Consider the following 23,788-nt stretch of genomic DNA (forward strand, 5'->3'; position numbering starts at 1 on the left):
TAAAACCAGAATCAAGCAAGCAAACAAATATGGACAGCAAAACTGAAATTTCAGAAGACTGATATTATGTGATGACTAAGAAGTCTCACAATATTTCAGCAGTCAATTGATGCTCCAAATAGAAATTCCAGATTAAGAACTTACTTTCTATAATCCTATTGATGACCAAATTTATGTACTAACAAAATAAAATATTACAAAATATCTTAAAATTAGATAAATACTTCATAGACATTTCATTACTCAAAGCCAACAGGTTTGAGAAACATTCAAAACATTCTCTTTTTATCAAACAGGTTAAGACATATTTATCAAACACAACAGCTTTGTTACATTTTTTAACCTCTTTGATTCCCAGTATTCATTTGGTTTCTTTCTTATAAGACATTATGCCACCCAATCGCCCACCAAACCTAGTTTTATTTTCTTCTTTACTCACATAAAATTTCTTCCTTTATCCTGAAGAGAAAAAGAAAATGAAAAAGAAGAAAGCAGTCTTTTGTATATCCGCAAGCCCAACGAAACACCAGTGAATAAAAAAAAAGGGTTTACAAATTCATTGCAAGTTCAAGCCAGGTCCAATATTTGACATTCAACAGTTATAACACCAGTTTCAAAGAAACAAAGGCTTAATACAGAAAATGATAGGAAACACACACACACACACACAAATATTGCATGCACAGGATATCAACAGCAGCAACATCATGAAAAAGCATAACAGTCAAGAATTGGCAGTAACATGAAGTGGGTTCACATGAAAGAAGTTAACAATTCAAACAAAATCAACCTGCCATCCATCCTTTTGGCGCATTGAGTGCTCCAGCATGATAATAAGGAAGTTATGTATAAGGTCTTCTATGTCCCCAACGCTAGTTGAATCAGATAATTTGCTTGGACCCAACTGTCCAACAGAAGTATGCCCGTAGCACAGTTAAAGAATTTTCGACAAGAACAGCACCCAAAAAAAATTACATAAGGAGTTGGCACGAATTTATATTGTATTGTATTATATATATATATATATATATATATATATATATATATATAAAAGAAAAAAGAAGAAAACTGAAAAAAGAGAGACAATAAGAACTGTGAATTGGAGTCTTATTACCTCATGGTTTGAGATCAGGACTTCCAGAATCCATTCAGGCCATTCCTCCATGTTTGTCAGACTACTTCTATTTTCAGGATGACTGCAAGCCAAAAATAGAAGATCCTGAAATCATACACAAACAAGCAGCTCAAAACTAGGTGGTATTAAAAGATCTCAAGTAGGAACTATATCCAGAATTAGAAGTCTTAGTTGCTCTGACTAAATTCTATAGGCAAACTTTCTATATGCCTGTGGCATACGCATGGACATTCCTTAAGTTAACTCTGACACACACAAAAAGAATGTTGGGCCAAAAAAGAACAGAAGTGCTCGCATAGTACCAGAAAGAAATTGAGAGAGATTTTAAAAAATGTAACTTAAGATATAATACCTCCATATTTTAATCGTTTTCCTCTTCATCTCCCTCTCTTTCTTTATTTCATTTTTCCTTTCCATCTTTTTTCTCTAGCTTATTTATTTATCTGTTTTTCTTTTTCTTTGTTCCCTATATTCCTTTTTTTTCCTTACTTTCTTTGTCCTCCTGTATATCTTTATCTTTATTTTATTTTAATATACTTTTCCTTTTAATTGTTTACTGCTTTTTATGGATAATGTTATATATATATATATATATATATATAGGAAAAGTTATACTTACTACCTCTTTTTCTTACTACCTCTTACTACCAAATCTTAACCGTTGATTTTCGCCAATCTAACGGTTATAATTTATTGGAAATTAATAAGTATGAATGACCCAATAAATTATAACCGTTAGATTGGCAGAAATCAACGGTTAAGATTTGGTAGTAAGAGGTAGTAAGTATAACCTCTCCCTATATATATATATATATATATATATATATATATATATATATATATATATATACACTTACATTTTATTTTTTATTTTTTTTCCAATCTTTTCGTACCTTTCATTTGGGTTCATCTACCACAGACCCCAACTAGTTTGGGATAAAGGTGGTGTTGTTGTACTATTTGATATGAGAAGAAAAAATATGGGAAAGAAGGAATTGTGAAAATAGAAATAAAGGAAAAATATCTCCTTTCTGGTTCCTCTGCATGTCCAGCAGTGGGAATCCATGTGTGAACAGATCTAGATGCTAAAAATATTCTTTTACAAAGCAAGCCTTTTAGACAGATTTTACAACAACCAATAGGTTTTTTTAATAGAAAAAGAACCCCCTCATTGGTTAAAATAGGAAACAAGAGGAGGGGGAAACTACAACTAGTCATGCTATCTTGTGATTAGTTTTAGTTTTGTACCAGCCTGGTTAAGAAACGGTCTAGGTGTTTCACCATTATTTTTCAGATCTTAAAAAAATAGCAAACATAAGCTCCCAAAAAACCATAAAATAAATATGTAACAAGAAATTCAAATGCACAACTTAAGCAGTACATCAATGAAGAATTGAGTTTTATTAAGAAGTTCAAAGACATAAATCAAGTGTAAAAACACATGATATTGCAAACACCTCATATCAAATAAATTACAATATATAACATTAGATGATATTGTCGAAAATGATCAGTGTTAAGCTAATACCTGTAATGCTCTACTCTGCAAAGGCCTAGGCGCAAAAGGAAGGGAACGCAAAAGCACCAATAAAAGTTTAGAATGCTCAAAGCGATGACCAGAATCATAGAAGTTCAGCCCATCTTCTAAAGAAGAGGCATTGATCTGAAATGGAAAGAATGAAAGCAAAAAAATAAACAAGGAAAATGAACACATCAGCTAATGAGGATTATGCCATTTTAGCAACTTGATCAGCTAATGTCATTTATTTTACAAGGGGCTTCCTCAACAGACATTCAGCAAGGCTTGAAGGCTTTCATGTTTTTCTATTTTCATGAATTCTTATACGGTTCATATGGAGAATATTTTACATTTATATTAGCTAGTTTCCTTCTCCTTTCTAATGTTTCCTTTTTTGGAGAAAAACAAAAAGTTTTGGTCACTGCATAATAAATAACTTCCTCCCCTGACAAAAGATTGAGTTATGAGAAATTAATTCAAGAAAATTGCACGGCCACTATCACAAAATTGAGAATGAATTTAAAAAAACCAGACATGAATGTGAAACAAGACAGTAGCATTTTGAACAAAGACATGCATCATTGAAACAAACATCCTGACAGAACAGATTCAAATAATTCATAACATAACTGAGGCATATGGTAGGCAACTTCTTCAAGATGTATAATATCACAAAATCTTGGATGCCCATGTTTGGAATGCCAAAATCATGCAAATTTAGGTAAAGTTTGACCTGTTTTCATTTTCAGTTGAGATATGTTTTCGTTTACAAATTACAACTACAAATATGCAATCTTGTTTTCACATTGTAAGGAAATGGTGAAAACAAAAATAAGCAAATTCTTGAAAGTAAGAAACAGAGTGAAACCACGTGTCATTTTTGTAATTATGAATGAAAATAAAACATATCAATTGAAAATGTAAACAAAAAAAAAACCAAACACACAATAGATACCTAGGAATCCAAGATCGCCACATTCATCAGTATTCTATAATTCTATTAAAAATTTTAATTACTATTCATTAACATAAGTAACATGTTGGCAAATTCTTGAATATTTATGCAGATATGCCGAAAATATTAAGAATAACATATAAGCTTATAATGGCCAAAAATGAACACTAAATAAAGCATGGTAATAATATTGCAGATAGAACTTTTGTAAATAAAGAAAAAGAAAAAGAAAAGGCAATTGCCATTTGCACAATAGTGTAAGAGTAACTGCCACTAATGTGTGTTTCCATTGGTATATGAAGTGGGGATGTGATGGAGGGAATTAGCCATACCGAGGCAGCCAATAAAGCTGTGTAAACATTGTTAGTCATTAGTCTGTTGGGTGCTGCTTGAAAAGCCTTCTGTAAAGCATAAAGTAGAAGCGAAACCTTGTCCTCAAACATGGTACCTCCTCTGTCATTGAGTCCAACGCCCAAAAGGTTGCTTGTTGTATCAGGACCAGTAGAGGAACCAAATCTCAGATGTCCTGAAGCTACTAAAGCACCTAAGAGGCCTATGATCCCAACAACAATACCATCGCTTTTATCAACATTGTAAACATTTTTTCTAGCACTGTCAGCACTAATGGATAGACTTATGCCTCCCAAATCCTTGATAAAACCAATTTCAGATGTAGTAGATGCCATCCTCTCAATATTAAAATCAGGAGAACTAGGATAAGGGCTATTGCCACTATCAACAGATTGAGAACCTTGGTCATTGTCTTGTAAGATGGCTTCACTTCTCTCTTCTGATCCTTCATCATCCTGACTTCCTTCTGTGATTTCATTACTACCATCAATCTCAGTTTTTTGAAGTTCAGGATTCTTTGACAATGATTCCGGAACAACATCTCCAGCTTTAGCTTCCCTCTGGAGCAGAACAAGAAGAGTTTCTACACCGCCACATGATAGGAATTCTTCTGCAAATGTGTGAGCTCTAGATGTGTTTGGCTGGACAACCAACCTGTAGAAGAGATGCAACACCCTAGCAACCTGAAGAATGAAGTGAATAATTAATGAGTACAATTTGTTTAGATAATAAGAAAAAAAAAAAAAATCAAACCAAAGCATTATAAGTTCATGTTAGATTTTCCAAACTTCTAACCACTTAACATGAGATTAATGATAGCCAGAACATGTAAATACTTGCATTCAATGTATTGCAATCTAACACAGCATACAGCAGAATATAACAAATTAGTAACCTGAAGCTTGGATACAATTGACAGCAGAGATCCCCCAGCACAACAGTTGGGGCTAGGGGTGCTAAACGAACCAGGGACCTTTCAGGGGCCTTTGGCTCGGCTCGTGAAGGCCTGGACTTACATGTCTAAAATTAGTTGTTGGAACTAGGCTTGAACTTGTATAAAAGCTCGTTTAATAAAAAGGCCTCAGGCTCCAATTCAAAAGCTCAGCCTTAGAGCCTTTCAGGCTGACCTAGTATATTATTTTTTATTTAATTTTTTATACTACTTGTAATAGCCTTCTCTTTCTCTCAATCCATTTCACACCCTTTTATTGGTTAAACAGACTTTTTGTTATCTTATTTTTTTTTTAACAGGCTAAACGAGGCTTTTATTTTTTGTAAATAAGACAGGCCGATAATTATATTTATAACAGGTAACAGGCTTGGTCAGGCTGACACATTTAAACACAGGCTTAGCCTTTTAAGACCAAAGTTCGGCTCGGCTCGGCTTGGTCCGTTAACACCCCTAGTTGGGGCTTACTGTGCCTTATATAATGCAGCTCAGTGCATGACTTCCACCAACGTGGGGTTTGAGGAGGATCAGGTGCACACAACCTTACCCTCATGAGTGAAGAGTTCCCATTACCACCACACTAGTACCAGGTCACAAGGCAGCAACCTTACCATGCCATACATGAGAATTGCATCGGAAAGAATATCTAGCTGTAAAGAACTAGTTGATAACCACTTTTATCATAAACAAGAAGAAGATATAAGATATAGAATATAAGGATAAGCAATCCTCAAGAAAAAGATAATAAACAATTACTACAGAACCCTATTCGAACAAGAAAACTACCAAGGCCCCCAACCTAGTGGAATCCCCTAAAAGAACAAAACCATTAGCTGAACTCCAGATGGAAGTAGTACCTGTCTGTCACATAATAATGAAATACTGGGTTTCTATACAACAAACTTTTAATAATGTGAACACTCAATTGACAACATCAAACAAGTCAGCGTGCAACTGGGAACCACATAAGAACCACAGAAAATTATACTTGGAAATTCTATTATAAGAGAAATGAAATTTATAATGTTGTTATATCTGTGAGTCATTTTAGTATCCTGCTAATAATGCCTTATTATTAACCCCACAAAAAAGAAAAGCTTAAAATATTCAATCTCACTACTTTACCTGATTAGGTTGCGGACAGTCAACCATGAATCCAAGTAAACATCGGACGTCATCTGGGGCCAACGAAGGAGGTGCTGCCACTATTAGAAGTTCAACTACCACTAAGAGCTCATCAACCAACGCATTGATTTCACCCACAGGGCGTGTTGCCCCGGTTAGAGAAAAGGTATTCAACGAGTCAATTTCAGGAATAGTCCAATAACATCTTCTGCAACCATCAAGAAGCATCTGAATGGCATTGGCATCTCGCATTACTGTTGACTCGGTGAAAACCATGTCTGCAAGTGATGATAGAAGCTTCTTCTGTATGCCATAACTACACAAGCTCCAAATTTTTAAATCTAACAGCAGTGTAGTGAACAACTGCACTTTAAGTGTATGGTTGATCTTCTGAGATTGACAAAGGGAGACAACAGCAGCAACAAGTTCCTCATCTCTTACACCATCATGCTTCCTAACATCAAATGAAGATAGAGTTTGGAGAAGATAATTCAAAATTTTCGACAGAACCTCAGGCCCTCTGCCACGAGACAACTCTTCATTGTTCCTGGGATGTTGAATAGCTATGGATATAATTCTAAATATTGGAGCAGCAAGAGATGCGGCGACAGCAGACAGAGGAAAATTCCCTTGCTGTGGTTCCAGAGTATCCTCGTCGACATTGCTTATTGTCAAGGGAAGTAAAGACAAGGGACCACCATAGGCTAATGCCCACAAAGCATCCACTGGTCGCATTCGTGCAGCAACATGGACTTGCCCAAGAACCTCAGCTGGACGACGAAGCATTCCTGAATCATGAAAAAAGAACCATAAGAAGACTAGACACTTATGCACCAAATTATTCTTACCTTGATGCATAAAAGAAATTTTATATTGCTTTGACAGTAAATATATGTAATTGTTTAATAAACATAAGGATTTATATTTTAAATACAGAAATGTATCTCACAAAAAATATTTCACGAGGTCAATGCATGTGTAATCCAACAAACGGTTGGTTGTGCCATAATTGAAGATGGAGAGAACCATCATTGATAGCAGGAATAGGTCTATGCCATAGGATCATTAAGAAGATAGGAATGGTACATTAAAGTTACCGGCTTAGCTAATCTATGTGTGTAATTGTAAGACTAGAAGTGCCAAGAATGAAAGAGAGTAACAGAATACAAATAAACAATCAACCACACGATATACTCACAAGACAGAGCCAGCTAAGAATAAGTCTATTCCATAATGAATTCCATACCTTTTACACACCCTTTAATTTAAGTAATATTCATTGTAAAACTTTTTCTATTTCCGTAGTCATCATTCTCTGCATAATATAATTAATATTGTCTTTAAAAAAATCCAATGAGTTAGACACTATATATGAAAAAAAATTGCTAATTTATATGCTTAGATAAATGAACATAATGCAAGTCCTAAACTGTTCTATTAGTGATTCCAAAATTCAAACAGTTGTTGATTCATATTATTTTAAAACAAAAGGAAAGAAACTTTCAGATTAGAGATGTAGAACCAAAGAAGTCAATGAGTTTCGGTAGAAAGCATTCTATTAATAAGAAAACAAAAAATTTCACTACTAGGGAAAGAATAAACTTGTTCTTACAAATTCCAACCCAAAATATAGTAAAACCTTTTTTACTATATTATTTACCAGGTACCAGGGGCCTTTCTGCATGAAAGATCAATATACATTTATTCAGTGTATAAAAGTTCAGATATCACCATTAAAAAAAATCATTAGAAATCATCTAACCTGAAGCACCAGAAGGTGAAGCATCTGGACAGAAACGCCCACTAAGCAAACTAGGATGATAGAGCAGGTGAATGCAACCTCCAATTTCTGCATCCAAAAGAACACTTTCCTCTGCCTTGCTCTGCACATGGCCATTTGTTGCTAGCCATGGTAGCCCGGCTGAGTTACCAAAAGAAGGCACTATATCCCCTCCCCTAGAAGCCAGGCGTGCCATTCTTTCTGGGCCAATTGGTTCCTTAAAGATGTAAACAGGACCCATCTCAGCAAACAAAGGGCATTGACGACGACGGCGTTGCAAACCAGCCATAGTAGGAGGAGGATTAGTTCCTATGCAGCAAAATGCAAGGGGTTTGGAAATTCGAGGGAACTCAAAAGGACGACTTTCATATAAAGATCCATCTACATATAACCTGACTTCACTTTCTGCTTTTCCAAGAATTCCATGCTTGCTTATATGTTCAAGACCAACGAAGTACCAGCGTTGTGGTTTGAAAGCATAGGTAAAATGCAAAGAAGACTTCTTTCCCCTCCCACTAGCAGTTTCAACAACCAAAAATTGAGCGTGAAAATAAGCCTCTATACCCTGATTATCACCAGATAAAAAACTGAATAGCCGTGGCATGTGAGCTGTACCTTCACCAGCAAGCGCACTAGCTGCAGCAGCAGCTGACATAGCTGATGATTTACCTGACCTAGCCGCTGCAGCTGCAGCAATTGCAGCAGCAACTGTGGCTGTATTTAATGTGTCTGCAAATGATTCAATGTAGATCCATGTTGCAAAAGCGTATCCATTGATAAATGGCCAACGGCTCTCGCCTGGACCAAGCAAACCAGAACTTTCACCATCGAACTCAAAGGTGCAAGCTGGTCCTCTTGACTCCTTTCCACTTATAGCTTTCTCCAATGCTAGCATTAATCGTGGAGCCCAAATTGTGGTAAGTGTTTCTGTAATGACTTGAAACCATCTATAAAGATCACTAACACTTACAGAATGGCCCGCTAAGTATTGTATGCAGTGGCACAGCGGAGTTCCATCCCACCTCATTTGCCCATTTAAGCCAACATCCACCATAAATATTTTTTCAGCTGTTCTCAACAATACTCCCAACAGACCGGCCATTGAGCACATTGCTCTGTTTCTAGTGCAGGCCCTTAATATGACAAGTAGTCCCCTAACCATCCTTGTCCTTGGTGACATGACATTGTCAGTGTCACCTATGTAAGGAAGCCAAGGAATAAGTTCACCTGCCACAATGGCAGCTCGGGAGTTCAGCATTACACTAGGAGGATTATTATCATCATCCTCTTCAAAACTTTCAACACCACCCATTGTTGCAAGAAGTGAATCTACTATTAAGAAAGGCACGCTATCCATTTCTTCACCACTCTCAAAAACTTCTATACCACTTGCAATATTCTTCAGTTTACCCATACCTTCAGGTTTCCCCATAATAGCAGAATCGACTAAATGCAATAATTCTGGAGACACATTCGGCTTTGCATGTTTTTGCCTAGGCTTTGGTGGGGAATATCCAGTAGAATCAAAACTAATTGATGAGGCAAACTGCTTGATTGTATGACCAAACTGCCCCTCTGACTGAGGGCTATGAGAAAGATGATCATGTTGCATGTCCGCAACTGGGGAAGAATCATAATCTGTCAAGTATGAACCAGATGAAAATCGAGAATCCTCTTCATTTCCACCAAATGGTTGTTGTATATTATCAGAACCTGATGATCGATTTGAAACCTCATACTCATTATTCTTGTCTTGATCTTTCAAAGATACTTGCTCAAACTGGTCCTCATCCATAACTGTAGTTACGGAATCAACACCTTGACCTTGCAAGTGTACCCTGTCATCTGCATGTTCAACCTCAAAACTGCTACTAGTATTTACATTTTCCTGGTGAGGACTCTCAACAAATTGTTTTACACCACTATCCACTACTCCATGAGTATCTAATTCATTACCAGACATTTTCATCTCTTTTGGTTCTTCCTCGTCTTCCATCATGCTATTTCTGAAGAAGCTAACAAATATTCATTCAAATTACGAAAGCCCAATCCACCTGCAATTAATTACATTAATAAATTAAAAAAAAGAGGGGGGGGGGGGGGGGGGGGGGGGGGAGATGAGATCAACAGATCGGAATATTTTGGAAATCACAATTATCAGTAAAACTAAAGAACCCATGTGCTGTGCTAACTAATAACCGCTAAATGTTTGACACTCATCAAGGGTTCTGGGAAAGGGTCCTCCGTAGCAACTCAAAGTAACAAAGACAAGCTTTAGTTTGACTAAACACACAAGACATCATTATACAGCTGGAAGAAATCTTCACATACAAGAAAGTCCATAGTAAACTACAAGAAAATTTATTAACTTACTCGGCCAGCTCGAACAAGAAGTTCATTGGCTTATGATTTGAGAACAAATTTACAGGAAGTAAAGTGCACTACTCGAAGCTAAAAGATACGGACACTGAGACCCGCTCCAATTTAGCATAGTTAAAGCAATTATACCAAACACAGAATCTAAACATTCATGTTCAATTTCAAAGGTGTTCGAACGTCAAACGGTCAATTTATTAGCAGTCATGCTCAATCCAAAAAAAATCGTTGTTTAGAGTAAAACGCAAGAAAAAATATGTCACTGGATCTTGCTCGAACAAGAAAATCGTGTACTCCATACGACTTGGATCTCCTCGCATTGAAAAAATCGGACAAAGAAAAGCAGATCTCTTCAGAACATCACGTGCATTCGCACACGATTTGATCGGAGCATTGTCGTAGCGAAATCACAGATCGTAACGAAATCGCCATTGCAGCTTCAGAAACATGTAACGCGAAGAAGAAAAAGAGAGTGGTTCGAATTGTGCGTACCTTCTAGAAGATTCCAGCTCGAAGCGCCGTTCGGGTTCAATCGTCAAGTACCGATCGACGATTTGATGGAAATGAGAGAGAAAATAGGCGAGAAAGTGTAGAGAGAGAAAGTAGAGAGTGAGTGAGTGAGAGAATCGGAGATTGAGAAAGAGAGAAGAAGAATTGGGCGCGAGAAAGAGAAGAAAGAGAGAGTGAAAAACAACGAGGTTGGTGTTGCCGTCGTGTTGGTTGCTTGTAGCTATGTATATTGCTGTGTCAGCCGTTTACCCCCATTTCTTACCGATACTCACCCTTGTCTGCTCCGGTCTGGTTAGACCATCATCGAACTCGAACCGGTTTATCAAGAGAACTTTTAAAATTAAAAAAAAAAACAAAAGAAAATTCTTAACATATTAATCAAAATCAACATAAATAAATAGAGGGGAAAAGGTTTCTCCTTTTAAAAGATATGATTTTGTGTCATTTTAGATTTTAACCGATAATTTCTATCAATTAATAATTATAATTTATTACAAATTATTAATTAATTAATAAGTTTGACCCAATAAATTATAATTGTTGTTAGTTAAAAATTAACGATTATGATCTAAAATGACACAAAGTTATATCCTCTGAAGCATAGGTCGTGTCGTGTCTAACACTTACAGACACTCTGACACTTCCCGACACTCCAATGCTCGTTGTAAAGACTCAAAAAAGTTCAAATGTTACGTTGCGTTGCATTTTGGGTTCCAACTATTAGATTCGTTAGAATACGATTACAATTTTATTGAGTTTAATATAAATATTTGGGATATATTATATTTCTTTGCAAAATTGAAGGATATTATAAGTTTAGCTTTTTTTTTTTTGTTAAATTATTAAATACTAAATATATATACACTACATAAATTAAAAATATTATATAATATCAAAATGTGTCCTAACATGTCTAAATTTAACATTTCTTATAATTAACGTGTCGGAGTGCCGTGTCGTGTCGTATCTTGTGTCTCGTGTCTCGTGTCGATGCAACATAGGTTATATCATTTAAAAGGACAAATATTTTTTCCATAAATAAATAAGTATTTTTTCCTTTTTTAGAATTTTTTTATTTTGTGCAGAACTTTTTTTAATAAAATATATTTAACTCCCAAAAATATAGTATTTTTTTAAAGTTACGTTTTGAATATTTTTCTGCCTATATAAAATGATCCTCCAGTTGTGAACTTGCTAACAACTTTACCTTTCGGAAATTGTTAACTTATTAACAAGTTTACCTTAACAAGAATCAATTCATATAAATAAAACTGCCAAATATTAAAGCGACACAATTAATATCCCAAAAATATCAAATTAAAATTTTATTCTATGAACTTTACAAGACTAATTAATAAATAAAGAATTTTATTTAATGATACGGACACGGGACATACATGTGCTTTATGTTAGGTTTGATTTAAATGAATATAAGTAATGTTCCATTTGATTTAAATAAAAGGCTAAGTTTTAGTTAAAACTAAATAATATTAAAAAAGACTATGCGTTGGCGAAGCATGTCACACTCTTAAAAAAATATAAAAGTTCAAACACTTAAAAATAATTATTAAAAAATTTTATTAATTGTAATCGTATATAAGAGATTTTTCTTTTTCTTTTTGAGAAATAGCATAACTAAAAACAAAACAAGTACAACTAACAACTCACGGACCATCTAAAGATAAGAGACCCCCATGAGATCCCGAGATATTGATATAAGTGCCACACTTTTAAATATTATTGACCTGAATGCCACGCATCAAGAAAAAAATTTCAAAGTCTCACATCCCCTAAGTCACTGGCCAGTGTAGCATCCATTGCTTGGCCACGTGGCTTCTTTACTAAGGCCACAAAAGTCGTTGCACTGCTAGGCGACTTTTGTGATAAAAATGGCAGCCTTTTCGTGCAGCGTTTTTGACATGTGGAAGACACTAGGCCAAAGTCGCTGGTATGGGTAGAGTCTATAGTTTGATCGATATCTGCATGTCTGACACGTGGCCAAAGTTACTGGATCGTGTAGAGACTATAATGCAACACATCTCATTATAGTCTCTACATTGTCCAACGACTTTGATTCAATATAAACCCATCTCAACATGTAGAAATTTTAGGATTCTCCCGTGTTATTGTTTGTACATGCTGCATACAAAATTTTTCTTTCTTGTCACTATTATTTCTTTTCTTTTCTTTTTGTTTGAATTTTTTTCTAAATGAGTGACGAGAATGATTCAATAAATGTCATTGTATTTATCCACACACAAAAATGTCGTTGTATACTACAATGGGATAAGATATTTCGGTCCTAATGGTCAAATTTTTTAAGGAGATACGAAAATGTTTCGCATGAGACCTCGGTGTAGTTATAATGATCTCAAGAAGACAATATAGAAGTTAAGATTACAACAAAGGGCAATCTCTGTCTCGGTTGATTGCTAAATGCGCCTCGGGTAAAGAGAGTTGGGTTCCTATGGAGATTGTTAAGGATGAAAATGTCGTGTTAGTAGTATATGCATTTCAAAATGATCGTGACTTCACATTTATTGAATTGTATGCGAAAGTAGACTCCGGTTGGCAGTCTAGCAGTCAACATTCTATCCATTTCATTCACTCCATTAACCTTAACGGGGAGCCGTTGGTGAATCCTTGAGATAGTTATGTGTCACCCCCACCCCCACCAATGTTGTTTGAAATGCTTCATCCCAAAGATGATTATCATCCAACGTGGCGTATGGTCAACTCTAACGAAGAGGCGGATGAAGGTGTTATTACGGTCAGTGACTCATCCGACACGAACGTCAAGGGCGATTTCAATTCATGTCCGTCTATCGTAGTGTGTCATCTGATTCCTTCACCGGGATCCACCAGTGGCAGGTTGGTGACTCTAAATGGCTACACATGTTGAATATGATTGTGCAACTACACATGTTGATTCATTGCTACCCATATATGCTTATACAAGAGACAAGAGTGTTCCATTTTGGTCTAAAATCAATCATTATACACATATTAATTAGGCATACCTAGATCAGGAGTGCTTACAATTGAGGGTGCGCAAGTACCTATCTGGCAGATGGGTCAAGAGTTGTATAAAGACCAAGTGTTTGAGAACAAGCATGATGTGCAGATGGCAATAAAGCAATTTTGTATGGGAGAGTATCACACAACCATTGTAGCAAAAAGTGATGCCAAAAGATTAATCATGGTATGTGAAAATCACAATGACGGTTGTCTGCGAAGGATGGGGACGCACATTACAAAGGGCGGCACTGAATGGGTTATCGGCATATAGTTAACGAACATAATGGTGTTAACTAAACTCTTTCTCAAGATCACAAGTAGCTGGACTCAAATTTCATTTGTTCAATGATTCTAGGTATGTGAAATATTTGAAATTTTTGTTAATATATTTGGAAATTGTTTAATACATAATTGTTTGACAACATGCATAAATGATAAGAGAGGAGCTGCATGTTAAAATTGTTCTAATCCAAGAAAGATAGCAACAAATCATGGGTTTCATATATCATACAAGAACGCGTGGAAGGCAAAGCAAAAGGCAATTATCAAAAATTATGGGGATTGGCATGAGTCTTATGCATTTCTGCCAAGATGGTTGGATTATATGTTGCTATTTTCATTGGGGGCTATTATAAGTTGGATTTGAATGATCATTTTGTTGATAACCAGCTGGATCAATCTCGGAAGGTGTTCTATAGGGTGTTTTGGACTTTCAGACAGTGTATTGATACCTTCAATTATTGCAAGCCGATTATCCAAATTGATTGTACCCATTTATATGGAAAATATCGAGGGGCCCTATTAATTGCTACAACTGTGGATGGCAACAATTATATGCTGCCAATTGCTTTCGAGGTTGTTTTGGGGAGAATCTAGATACTGGTAAAGGTTTTTAGCATTAATACAGATGCATGTAACACAAAAAGAAGGCATCTGTCTTATTTTTTATCGGCATACGACCATACTGTCTACAATCAACAATGCGACGCTAGGCTAGCAACCACCGAAAGCATACTATGTCTTCTGTATTCGACATCTTGGCAGTAATTTCAACCATAAACTCAAGAATGTTATATTGGAAAAGCTAGGTATACTTTTAGACTTCTTCATCTCTTGTTTGACATCCTGTGTGAAATACAACATCAGCTTTTGAGTTTGTTTTCGTATGCAGATTATACAACTGTGCGGTTGGATTTTAATGCTGGATTAGAAAAATTTAAAGAAGCTGGTCCTCAAATAGCCGCGTGGATAGATTGCATAAAGAAAGAGAAATAGAGTATCGCATACAGTGCAGAGGGCAGAAGGTTTGGTCATATGACCACTAATTTGTCGGAGTGTGCTAACAAGGTCCTTAAGGGCGCAAGAAACGTTCCCATCACATCTTTGGTGCGACTCATATACACCCAATTGGTGGAATACTTTTTTAGGCATGACCTAGAGGCCCGTGAAGAGATGGGCAGGGGTAACCGATACTCTAAAGTACTGTGGCAAGCATATGTGACAAATCAACAAAAAGCCTCCACACACTGGGTGACATGTTATGATCCTCAAAAGACAAGATTCGAGGTGCAAAAATTTTACAACCAACGTACTCATCGCAGTGGTAAAAAATGGTTGGTTTTATTATCTGATCGGACATGTCAGTGTGGTGAATTCACTATTTTTAGGTACCCATGTAGTCATGTGATAGAAGCTTACACAACCACAGACTATGACCCAATACAATACATTGATCCTGCTTACAGTGCCATGTTTCAATGTTAGGTATACTTAGGGCAATGGTGTCTGATAGACAATGAGGATTTCATACCACCAAGGCAGGGACCAATTGTCATCCCAGATGTGTTGATGAGGCGTCAAAAAGGAAGGCTTAAAAGTACGCGTGTATAGAATGAGATGGACATACAAGAAGGCTCCACTACTCGCACGTGATGCGATTATTGTACAGTTGTTTGCCACAATAGGCGTCAATGTCCTTCCCGCCAGCCTACTAATTGATGATTTACATTTTCCTATGTATGTTTATATTAATGGAGTATTGCAATTGTTGTACAATTTCGCAATCAATTATATAAATCAATCACACAAGTACGCAAGTGCATGTGTCACAAGTAATAGAGTTGATGTGTGAGTCCAAGTATCGTACCCAAGGAGACTGAGTAAAGCTACAGTTATAGGTGAAGCAATAGAAGTAACAATAATAATTGAGAATTAATTAAAGACTAAGCTAGTAAACAGAAGTTAAACTAAGGTAATACTACTGATTAATTAAGAAAACACAATAAAAAATAGGTTTCAAGTATTCAAAAGATAGATTGGGATCAATTTCTCCAATATTGTAATTTCACCATATTGCAGTAACGATGCTATAGCAATTTTCCATAAGTAATCATAACACTTATCTATGCAAGGGCTCTCACCAACAATACATGTATACTAATCCCCATATCTCTATGCTTCATAGTTATAATTCCATTAAGCGCAAGTTCTTTGGGATTTTGTGGTGTGAATGATCTTTTTTCCCACTATTAACTAATTTTAATTTGTTAATCCACAATGTCTAATAACTTTTTAGTATGTTCTATATTTCTATAGCCCAAACCCCATGTCACTCTTAACTCTCTCTCTCTCTCGATGTGTTTACAAGAATAAGACAATTTAAAACTTTATTAAACTACTTAAAGGAAAATTACATAGCAAAATTTAGGCAAACTGATTACATCACAATACGGGTACTCTTTCACCTAATCCAAGACAATTTAGCTCATACTTGAATAAAAAAACAACTAAGAAAGATAAAGACTCCGTAGAACTAAGATAAAATAAATAGGGGCGATGTTGTAGCTCTGTTCTCACAGCAATTGTTGGCTCCGCCACCATCCATCGTCTCTCAGCCACCGGAGTAGTGCAGGGATCAATCGGATCTAAAGATCTCTCTACTAAACCCTTTGTTGTGTTGGGTCTCTCTCAACTTAGCCTCAAAATCCTTTAAGTATTTCACCGCTTGAAATCTCTCCTTGGATGTGTGTAGGCTCTTCTTTAAATAGGCAATGATGACTTGGGCTACAAGTAGTTAATCCCTGAAAATTAGCTACTGCACAAGATAGATGTTTATCTCTTAAGCTTGATTTGATCTTCTTGTTAGCCAAAATCTTGGGATTTGAAGTGACATAAGCTTATCCTTTATCTTGCGTAACTTCCTTATCCTTATCAAATGTTGCAGCATCCTTATTTTTCTGTTTGGATTTGAATTTCAAAAGTTAGTTACTCCATGCACCTTCAACGCACCGTCTCACTTAACCCTATTTGCTACAACTCTGTTATTCAGAGCTACGACTTTGATCTACAACAAAAACAACGAAAACAGTGAATTGCTCTAGCACTCGAAATAACATGAAATATCAACCTTTAGCATATTTCTCAACAAAACCTAAAGAAACAAGATTAATGCAAATATCATGCAATTCTAAGGGAATTATGATTTAATATGGCAGCAAATCATGTAAATAAGGCCTAAAAATAACTCTCCACAAGAAAACATTAGAGATAGGGTTCGCTTTTTGTCATGTCACATAACAAGAGCATTTTTCTGCACACACTAATCAAGTGTGAGTCCCACACTTAAAAAAATCAGGATACGGAACCGGATCCTTGTTGCACGAATGAACAGTGTCATTCCTGCAACATGATTTTTATATTTCCCTTAGAAATATACCATAATCATTTTGGGCTTTTGTGTCTTCCATCATTTGCCTTAGTCTGCAACTTCTTGCCTGGCATCCGTCTCTCTGACTTCGTATTTCTTTTGTCAATATCATCAACATAGATGGGTAAATTTTATTAGAAATACTACTTATGCGAATGTAGCAACAAAGTTCATTTACTTAGTATAATCTCACTTGTGTTATTGAACCACTTTATTTATCTCATGAGTTGTCAAATAAGTGGTCCCTGGATTTGCAAGATATGAGTCACCCTTTGTTTTCATCCTCTATTTGGTATCTTCATTTTTCCACGGATATAATTTAACTAATAGTTGCTTAGGTGCCTTCCTCTTTATCTTGTAAATGAATATGATAATTAACATCAATTATTGGGAAATGAACTAAAAAGGTGGTGTTAACATTGACCCTGTCCTACATGTAATATCATTTCGCTGATTCTTCTTTAAATCTGTGTTTCAGGCTGGTGTTATGTCTGCTTGTAGTAACATTGGCTTGATAGAGAGGGAAACTGAATATTTTTATTCTGTGTAAAAGGATTACGGTGTAACACCAACTTCAATACATTATACTTGCATGATTGATCTTCTTGGCAGAGCTGGCTGCTTGGAAGAAGCACAAAACTTAATGAGAAACATGTCTTTTGAGCCAAATGCTGCAACATGGGGAGCCCTACTAGGTGTGAGCCGGATTCATGGCAATATTGAAGTTGGTAAGAAGGCTGTTGAGATGGTTTTTAAGTTGGTGCCTCATAACCTAGGAAACTGTGTCTTTCTTGCAAATTTATATGCAGTTTCTGGCAGATGGGTTGATACTCGTAAGATGAGATTAAAAATGAGGAAGATTGATATTCATAAAGTATTTGGGTATAGTTGGGTTAAGGTACAAAACAAGATTCATACATTCATGGTTGGGGATTGTTTCATCCGAGAAAAAGATAGAATATATGCCTTCTTAGAAGAGCTAAATGTAAAAATGAAGCATGCAAGGTATGTTTTTTCAACAAAATGGGTTTGTTATGACGTGGAAGAGGAAGAGAAGTGATGGCCTTGCTAACGTTTATGCAAGAATTGCGCAAGTATACACAGTCACAAGTAATATAGGGTCTTTAAGTCTCAGTTATCGTTCCCACAAGGATCTTTTGGCGAAAAGTTCAAAAGCACAAAGTGCAATTGCTTAAAACTGAATTTCTAAAAAAAAGTAATAATAAAAATAACATAAAGACAAAACTACTCTAAAATAGCAATGACTACGTTACTATTTTTTTAGGCTTTTCTGAATTAATTTCTGGAGTCAATTGTTCTAAAGGATGGAAAACAATAGGAAATCAATTTAAGTATTGTTTTGTTTAATTTTTTATGTAAAAAGATTTTTATAAAAAAATGTAAAACAGAAGGGAGATTAAATTCTAAATCAGAGAAAAAGGAAATGAGTTGGTGAAAATCTTGAGAAAAATAGATTGGGCTTTCGGTCTACCCTTCCCACAGCATTGAAAGAAATGCTAATTACAGATTGCTTGGTTTTAATTTCCAGTTAACGGATCACTATTGTTGAATTTAATCTCTTAAAATCACTTTATCACAAACCTTCATTCACACATCTCTGTGCTAAATGCAGTGAGGACTCTTGAATCACAAGTCCAAAGTTACATGGTGGCTGCCCTCATCTCTAAGTGACAGCCCTTGAATGATCTCTCATTCAAGCCCATGTGCTTAGTGCATTTTTCAGAATTAGCACCTCTCGATCACTTCTTTCTAATACAACATTTAACATCAGGCCTCAATGTAAAATGTTTAAATAATAAGCATGGCATTATACAACTGAGAATTAAAATTTAACAACAGTAATTAGCAAACATTCAACACAGAGGTTCGGGTAACCTAGACCCAACCTTCAAAGGTTCAGCTCATACCCATAAGGATTGAGCTATAAAAACAGAAATGAAATGAAAAATACAAAGAAAACAAAATGTAGAAAGCTTAAACTACATCACAAGTACTATTCACATAAATAGCCTCGGTACTGTACTCACTTTTTCCAATCCAAACAAAATAACATCTATTACAGTACCAAAAACGCAAAATAAAACTAAAGAAAAAAATGGAGAAGTGGGATTACAGAAGCAGGTCCCCTCGAATTAGCTATTCCTTCTCTTTTATATCTCCTTCCTTCGCATGCATGGGCTTTAGGCCTTTTCACTAACAGCTTCTACACGCACTCCTTCCGCACGAACCATACAAGCATCCCTTGCACTTTTTTTCTTACTCCATGCTTACACCAAGCATCCACAAAAAGGCATTTGGAATTCTGACTATACCGGCTTGCAGACCAATTCGTGTCATGATAAACTTGCGTGTTTGTCTAGATTGTCATAATGCCATCAAGCACATATCCAAGATTGTTGGAAGGTTGATAATCTTGAGAGACTGTCACGGCTTTCACCACTTCAGTGAGGGTATTTGTTCTTGTGGGGATTATTGGTAACACTTCCAAAAATTAACGTAATACGAAAGTTATTTGAAGAGGATGATGCTCTGAAGAAGCCTCGGGTTATACTTGTTGTTTGTGGAAGTGTTGATACTAAAAAATTTGGTGTAATTTGTAAATGTTTTTTACAATGCGCAGAAGTAATAGTTGTTGTCACAAATGCATCTCTATGTTTTATTGATGAAGCATCCTTTTCCGAGAATGTAGTTATATATTCTGATCATGTGTATGAATTGCAAAGTGGGAAAAATAATTGTATTAGCATGCTTCCCATTGATCTAGTACATGGGCTGATATCATGGTAATTGCTCCATTATCAGTACATACTCTTGGTAAGGTAATCAAAATGATCATAAAAGTTGGCACTCTTTGGTTCATTCTCTCTACAACATTATGATGAATTGACCATTCACTTTTCATGTTTACAAAATCATGTACAGGGCTATCTACAATATTTTGTATTTGAAGTACTTTAGCAGTTGACAATTGCCTCTTTGTCTTTTTCTTTCTATTTCTAATTTTGACTTCAAGAGATGTGTTATTATTGTAGATTGTAGGAGGGTTGTGTGACAATCCACTAACATGTATAGTGCGAGCGAGGGACTATCCAAACAAGCGAATGTTTGTTGCACCATATCCATTAACTCTATAACATCGATAAATCCTTTCACATAAAGGCATTGCATGTCCCTTCTAGAGTTTTGGATTTATTTCATCGTACCTTTTAAAGGTGCAATGGCTGAACCATAATACATTTATGCATTTGTAAGAAGCTCTTGTGATGAGAATTGGAAAAGGAACCTGATGGTTTCTTCTTGATCTTCCATTAGTTGCAGTCATTGTTTTTGGCAATTATTTTTTTTGTACATCCAGTGTGATCGTGATTGGCCCTATACTACTAGAGGAAAGGGTCATTGTGCAGTCTTGTTTATGTCTTCTAGTGTGTTGCTAGTGCACCTTCCAAGCTCAAATCAATATGTGATGAAGGAAATGTGTGTAATATAAAAATATCAGTAGCTGATGCTGGAGGGACTCGTGTGTGAGATGATGTCTTTGAAAGATATAATAAAAAATTATTAAGAGATTGATGTTTGTCCTTTTAAATATATAAAATTGTATCATTTTAAATAAAAGAAAGATATATACAATAAAAATTATAGGAGGAGAAAGTGAGAGTTTTTTAATTAAAATTTTAAATAAAAAATACTAGTTTTAACTAAAATGACCAAGGATAAATATTTTTCTCAATCATTAACAGTGTTAACTTACCCGTTTAAATTTATATGAAGTGCCTAATAATCATTGGTCATTACGAGGACCGTGTCATGGTTATAAGATAATTGCTTAACACAACTCATTTAGATATGCTTATGAAAAATTATCTATAGTCAAACTCCACTTTTTATTTTTTATTTTTTAAAGAAAAAATATTTTATATTTTGAGTAGTAAATTCATATAACTAAAAACTAATTTATTTATTCACTTATTTTAAAAGTTTAAGAATTATTAGCTTCCAAAATAAATGGTAATGGAACATTTCTTGTTTACTTATTTTTACTCAACAATTGTAAGTATTTATTTTAAAACATTAGTTAGTGTTATACGCTGCAAAAACCAAATTACAAAAATATTTACCATTCTTTTTATATTAGTATATAATATCTGAACGTAAAGAGTGTTGATCTGGGATAATATTATAATAATACAAGGCTCATTTTGAAAGCCTTCATCCTTAAGCAAAGATTGCAGTCAACAAAGGCTGCCACAGTTAAAGCTCATCTCAGCAAGCTCCTGAACATTAACTGCTACAACCATATTACTTTGGCACTAAGACAAGTGTTGGGTTACTCACGGCAAGTGCACCGATCGTACAAGTAATATAATGATTGAATAAGAGATCGTTCCCACGAGGATTATACTCAAGCACTAATTCACTATTGCAACTTAAGTTAGACAAGCGAAATTGTATTTGAAACAGGATTTGAATTGAAATTTAAATATTAAAACTAATTAATCGCAAGAATTAAATGCAAGAATTTAAAGATTTGATTTAACTAATATAAAAGAACGTAGCTAAGGTTTCGATTTCCTTCAATCTCTCTATTACGTTTGAATTCTTTCTTTACGTTAATCGTCCTTAATATCAATCTAATCAATTCTTTCTTACGTAACTAAGGCCCAATCCCTTGTTACCTTAAACCTTTACAATCTTGCAAGAACCCTAGTTCCATGGTTATTCCCCAAGAAGGTAAGTATTAAGTTCAAGAATCATAAAGATTACGCAAACCCTATGTCTATCCCTAGAATCATAAAGTTTACGATGAAATTATCAGATATGGATCACACACCAACATTCCTATTGTCATGCATTTACCTAAGATCAATATACAAGATTCAAGCTCATATAAAGCATTAAAAATAGATAATTTCATTCATGATAAAAAGGAAAATTAACATAACGAATTGTTCAAAGCATAATAAAGATCTTGAATTCCATCTAACCCTAACTACTAAAAGAACTAGCTGGACATAGCAATATCAAGAACGAAAGAAAATAATAAAGCTTCCTCAAACTCCATAAATGATTGGTGAATCTTCAATATCCCCAGTGCAGACTTGATGTTGATCCGTCTCCGCCGCTCACGAACATGAACTGATGAATTTCTCCGCGTTCCCTCTGCCTCTGAGTACTAGGAACTCTTCTTGAATGTGTAAAACTTTTTAATTCTGACCCCAAAATGTATTTATAAGGGTAAAGAATTCGTGCCCTAGGTGGAGACTTCAAGTGGGCTTAAGTTGGGTCTTTCAGGGCGCTTAAGCTTATTCATTCGCGCTTAAGTTTCCTAATTTACGAATTCAGAATTAACGTTCACGCTTAAGCTTGCTTGGGCGCGCTTAAGCCTGCTAAGAATTGCATGGAAAATTAACATGGCGCGCTTAAGCGCGCTGGAGAGCGCTTAATCGCGCTCTTCGAATCTGAACTTTTTTCTTGGCTTGCGCTTAAGCCCTGAGTTGGGGGCTTAAGCGCCTAGAGGCAGAGGCTCTTTGCATATTTAGGAATATTTTGGGGGCTTAAGCTCCATGTTGGAGGCTTAAGCCTCCTCTTCAACAACTTGATGATCTTGATTTTCTTTGGATAGATCCTCATATCTTCTAGTTTTGATCTCCATCTTTCATATCATCACATTTGACTCCATTTATCATCAAATCCCTTCAAAATAGCAAATATAATTTATTTTATTCATAATTAGGTAATGTTCATGATTTTATGTTAAAACCCTAGTTTTTGACTTGTTCAACTTGATAATTTATATTAATTTAACCTATAAAAACAAGATAAACTATAGGTTTATCAACAAGCAAACTTCATGACTAAGTAAAGCTTATCTCAGCCACCTAAGGTAACCAATTAGAAGACTTGCCGCCTACCACTTGCAAGCTGGTCATCTCCCAAGCTGCTCATCTCTCTAGTATAAATACATATATGTTAACACAAAGGTACACATCTTCTTCTACATAATTAAAACTTGCTTGAACCAAATCTGACTTGAGCATTGGAGTGTCTTGCAGGTACACCCCCTCACCTTGTTCCATTGAAGACCCATGGGTTAAAGCTGCTCCAACTGCAAGATGCTCTGACTTAAGACAATTCCAGGCCATTTGTGTAAAGAAAGATCACATGATCAGCCCAATTGTAAAACTGGTTCTGATCATTATGATCAGTCCAGTACAATATGGGCAACCTATAAGTTTTGGACCTAATCACACACGGTTGAAGAGTGAAGACTTTAGCTTTGTGGGCTTGCTGATGTCTGCTTATTGATTGATGCTAAGCTCCTTTGGTGCGATGGCTCTGGCTG

At 35.5% G+C, this 23,788-nt stretch overlaps 1 protein-coding gene across 2 annotated transcripts in view; it reads right to left on the bottom strand.

Annotated features, from left to right (window-relative positions):
• LOC133286249 (BEACH domain-containing protein C2) overlaps positions 1-10,898 on the bottom strand; it is a 49,479-nt gene extending 38,581 nt beyond the window's left edge. For both annotated transcript variants that reach the window (XM_061483638.1, XM_061483639.1), the window contains exons 1-7: positions 10,683-10,898; positions 7,797-9,868; positions 6,035-6,822; positions 3,942-4,643; positions 2,664-2,798; positions 1,115-1,219; positions 791-904 (exon numbers count right to left, since the gene is read on the bottom strand). In XM_061483638.1, the coding sequence (XP_061339622.1) occupies positions 791-904; positions 1,115-1,219; positions 2,664-2,798; positions 3,942-4,643; positions 6,035-6,822; positions 7,797-9,813 (3,861 nt within the window). In that variant the 5' untranslated portion in view covers positions 9,814-9,868; positions 10,683-10,898. The remainder of the gene's footprint in view (positions 1-790; positions 905-1,114; positions 1,220-2,663; positions 2,799-3,941; positions 4,644-6,034; positions 6,823-7,796; positions 9,869-10,682) is intronic.
• Positions 10,899-23,788: the final 12,890 nt, after the last annotated feature.

Source organism: Gastrolobium bilobum, unplaced genomic scaffold (assembly GCF_033153095.1).
Source record: "Gastrolobium bilobum isolate Gb01-03AN ecotype WA unplaced genomic scaffold, APGP_CSIRO_Gbil_v1 utg12063, whole genome shotgun sequence".
Lineage (NCBI taxonomy): Eukaryota > Viridiplantae > Streptophyta > Magnoliopsida > Fabales > Fabaceae > Gastrolobium > Gastrolobium bilobum.